The 4,304-nt window shown below is 42.9% G+C and overlaps 1 protein-coding gene across 1 annotated transcript in view; it reads left to right on the top strand.

Annotated features, from left to right (window-relative positions):
* The first annotated feature begins 610 nt into the window (after positions 1–610).
* TRIM5 (tripartite motif containing 5) overlaps positions 611–4,304 on the top strand; it is a 26,351-nt gene continuing 22,657 nt past the window's right edge. Inside the window, exons 1-3 of the mRNA XM_006870328.1 lie at positions 611–1,027; positions 1,925–2,020; positions 3,292–3,522. Coding sequence (XP_006870390.1) covers positions 611–1,027; positions 1,925–2,020; positions 3,292–3,522 — 744 coding nt within the window. The remainder of the gene's footprint in view (positions 1,028–1,924; positions 2,021–3,291; positions 3,523–4,304) is intronic.

Here is a 4,304-nt window from a genome sequence, read left to right as displayed (position 1 = left end):
GGTCCCTATGAGTTGGAACCGACTCCACGGCACATAACCACCCCCAAACCTGTCCAGGTGGCGCTGCTAGATACACATTGTACTGCAAGGTGGGTTTGAACCTTAAGATTGCAATGGAATGAAAAGATCATGGAATGTTTCCACAAACTTTATGAAGCCCTCTTGTGCTGGTATTAGGCCAAATGCTCTATGATTACTAAAGATGAAGCATTAATGCCATGAAACATCACTGGGTTTGGTGGTTTTCTGACTGAGAATTTATTTGCCAAATGAAATACCAAGAAGATAGATGGTGAGTCACAAAGGATATTGGAGGAAGGACCTCAGGTTTTTCTTTTGTCTGCTAAGAATAAAGAGAATAAATGATGGAATTTGCCACGTGATATTTTTATTTGAAATGTGTTTGAAATGATTATTGAAACCCTTTTAGCCCAGGTGACTGAATGCCTTTGTTTGTTTCCCTCCTCTTTATTTTTGTGTATTTTACTAGGACAGCCTTGACTTATCCTTGATTTCTATATAAACCTATTCTAATTTTAACAGTCCTATCTGGACCAGGAGTCTGACAGCAAGAAGATCCTCCAGTTAGTGAAGAAAGAAGCTGGTAGCAATGGCATCTGAGATCCTAGTGAACCTACATGAAGACCTGACCTGTCCCCTCTGCCTAGAGCTGATGAGAGATCCTCTGAGCCTAGATTGTGGCCACAGCTTCTGTCAAGCGTGTATCATTATGAACAACAAGGCATCCATGACCAGTTCAGAAGGAGAGAACAGTTGTCCTGTGTGCCGGAGCATATATCGTTCTGACAACCTACGACCTAATTGGCATCTGGCCAAGGTAGTGGAGAGACTCAAGAAGGTCAAGGTGGAGGAGGGACAGAAGACAGATGTCTGTGAGCGCCATGGAGAGAAACTCCTGCTCTTTTGTCAGAAGGATGAAATGGTCATTTGCTGGCTTTGTGAGCGCTCTCAGGAACACAAAGGACACCAAACATTCCTCGTTGAAGAGGTTGTCCAGCATTACCAGGTAAAATACCAGGGTCAGAGAAGACAAGGCAGAAAATGGCTTTCCACCAGCTCTAATGACCTTGTCATCATAGACCTGAGATTTATCATTTCTTTCCATACCTTATGCTCATCTTCTGTGTATTTCAGTCATTTACATAAGGGAGAAGTCCAGGGTATAGATTCTTGGTCAGAAGTAGATAAATTTGTATTTTCTGTTGGGTAGGTGAAGATTTGGTTGACAGATTAAACTCTAATTGTCCCCCTTGGAGGGCAGCTGGGGAGCTTGGTGGATTCAGAGAAAGAATGTGACTTGCTGTGTAATTGGGTTCTTTTCCTAGGACTAGAGAAATGAAGGAGATACATTAGTGCAGTGGATTAAATATTGGCATACTAACCACAGATTGGTAGTTGAAACCCACCACCTTCTCTACAGGAGAAAGATGAGGCTTTCTGCTCCCCTGTGGAAACACAATGAGCAGTTCTACACTGTCGTGGGTGGGTGTGGTGCTGGTTATGTGCCATGGAGTCAGTTCCAACTCAGCAACCCAGCATAGGGATTTTGAGGCTGTAAATCTTTACAGGAGCATAAAACTTCATCTTACTCCCGTAAAACCACTGGTAGTTTCGAACTGCTGACTGTGAGGTTAGCTGTCTGACTCATAACCACTGTGCTACCAGAGCTCCTTACTCTGTCTTATAGTTGCTGTGGATTGAAATAGACTTGATGGCAGTGGGTTGGATTTTAGAGAGAATATAAGGCACTTTTGATGAATTTTCTCAGGTATTCCTTATAAGCCTCAGAGTTTCTGCAAAGTCTCGTCTTTTCTGAGAAGAGCCAGATAATCTTCCCTGAATAATCTTCTATCTGAATACTAAGAAAACTCATAGGTTGACTGGCAGGATTATGTTTTTACAGGCAAATGTCAAGGCGGCTCTTGAAAGACTGAGGATGCAGCAAAAGGAAGCTGAGAAGTTTGGAGATGACATTAGAGAAGAGAGAGCTTTCTGGAAGGTAGGAGAAGTTTCTCCTGAGAGTGTTCTGGACAGGGTCCCAGTCCCACAAAAGCCTTTTCCTCTTTATTCTCCAATATTGAATGCGTCTGGATGGACAGCATATGATTAGTCATCTTCTTCATATGTTGTTGTTGTTAAGTGCCATCGAGTCGGTTCCGATCCATAGCGACCCTGTACAGGGTTTCCAAGGGTGTAAATCTTTATGGGAGTAGAAAGCCTCATCTTTCTCCTGCAGAGCGGCTGGTAGTTTCGAACTGCTGACCTTAAGGTTCGCAGCCCTAGGAGCCCCTATATTCCAATGGAGTCCTGGTGTGATGCTATGGGTTAATGCAGTGGACTTCAAGGTCAGTTTGAACCACAAGGTTGGAGGTTCATACCCATCAGCCACTCCTCAGAAACCTTATACCAGGTCGCTTTGAGTTGGAAACAACTCTAAGAAACTGAGCAACCACAACAATGCAAAGGTGAAGCACTTGACCATCAACTGAAAGACCAGCAGTTTGAATCTATTAGCTGCTGTGGTAGGAAAGGCCTAGCTTTATGTCCCTGTAGAGTAGAGTTCTGTTGTGGCATTATAGGTTAATATGCTGGACTGCAATGTCAGTTTAAACTGCAAGGTTAGGGGTTCAAGCTCACCAGATGCTCACCAGAAACACAATAACCCACATCTTCATCTCTTCCCTAATTGGAGGTAGGGAACATGTCACCAATGAACACGGACATTTGGAGTCAGAGTTAGAGGGATTCCATGGTGACAAAACCTGGTGAATTCTGTGTCCAATATTAGCGTGCTATTTGAGAGTATAATTCTTCCGAAGAAAGTCTTGGCTAGGACCATAGATCCAGCATCAGGGTGCAACATTGGGTGGGGGTGGAGTTTGTGAGGGTTTAATGAGTAATGCAGGGAGCCATGAATATCTTCAACAGTGGTGTTAAACCTCACCAGGTATTTGATGTTTTATTTAATGTGGGCATCATTCAGAATGACTTTTGGCTATTGTTTTGGAATATGAGGAAGGAAAACGTGAAGCAGATAACTCAACAAATAGTTTAGAAGAACAACAACCCAATAGAAAAGGTCACTTCTCCATTGCTTTTCTATTTACACTTCCTATCCACACAGCGTCTAGAGAAAGCACCTGAGGCAAGGGAAACAGGAAAATGTGACATATTTATTAAAAAACAAAAGTCATATTCATCAGCCCTTTTCTACTAAAGTAATCTCTCTGATAGAATGATGTCTTGCCTCCCTCTCTCTCATCTCTCAAGAATCAGATGCAGACTGAGAGAGAAAGTATCCACCAAAAATTTGATCAGGTGAGACGCATCCTGGACCATGAGGAGGAAGAGGAGCTACAAAAGCTGCAGAAAGAGGAGGAGGATGTCATGTGTCATCTGACAGAGGATGATAATGAACTGGCCCAGAAGAGCCAGTTGATAGAAGAACTCATCGCAGATCTGGAACATCGATTGCAGGTATCATCAGTAGAGATGTTGCAGGTAAGACTTAAGATACTGTCCATCCCATATCTGAAATTCAGGAAACATGAAGACTACCTTTTTCCTCTCTTCTCTGGTGCTGGATTCTTTTTGGTAGTATGATTGTTAAATGCTGTCATCATGTCAGTTCTAACTCACATCCTGTATAGGATGTCTGAGGAGGGGCTGGTGGAATTTTATGGCCGATCTTGCAGTTAGCAGTCCAGTGCTTATCCTACAGCACCACATTAAAACTCCTGGCGATAGCCCTAAGATAATATGGACCCCACAGTTCCCCTTCCTTACTTCAGTTTCAGAGATAGTAGGCATCACTGTATTTCTGAATATTGGGTGAACATCCAATTATCATTAAATTAAGAAGGACAGTGCAAAAATGTAATCTTGAAAGAAAGATCCATTTTATCTATTGTTACTTGCTAAGCCCCTTGTCTGAGATCTTGTGTTGAGTATATGACAGATATCTGTTCCTGCTACTTGGTGGTGGTGTGCCGTGATGTCAGGTCCGACTCATAGTGACCCTGTATAGGGTTTCTGAGGCTGTAAATCTTTATTGGAGCAGAAAGTCTTATTTTTCTCCCAGGGACCCTCCAGTAGTTTCGATCTGCTGACCATGAGAATAGCAGTACAACTCACAACCACTACACTACCAGAGATCCTTTCATGCTACGTGTTATTGTTGTTATTAAGTATCATTGAGTCGGTACTGACCCATAGTGACCTTATGCACAGCAGAATGAAACACTGCCCGATCCTGGGCCAACCTCACTACTGTTGCCACGCTT

This window comes from Chrysochloris asiatica, unplaced genomic scaffold, assembly GCF_000296735.1.
Source record: "Chrysochloris asiatica unplaced genomic scaffold, ChrAsi1.0 scaffold00140, whole genome shotgun sequence".
NCBI classification, from domain to species: Eukaryota; Metazoa; Chordata; class Mammalia; order Afrosoricida; family Chrysochloridae; genus Chrysochloris; species Chrysochloris asiatica.
This window is presented reverse-complemented; position numbering and strand designations above follow the sequence as displayed.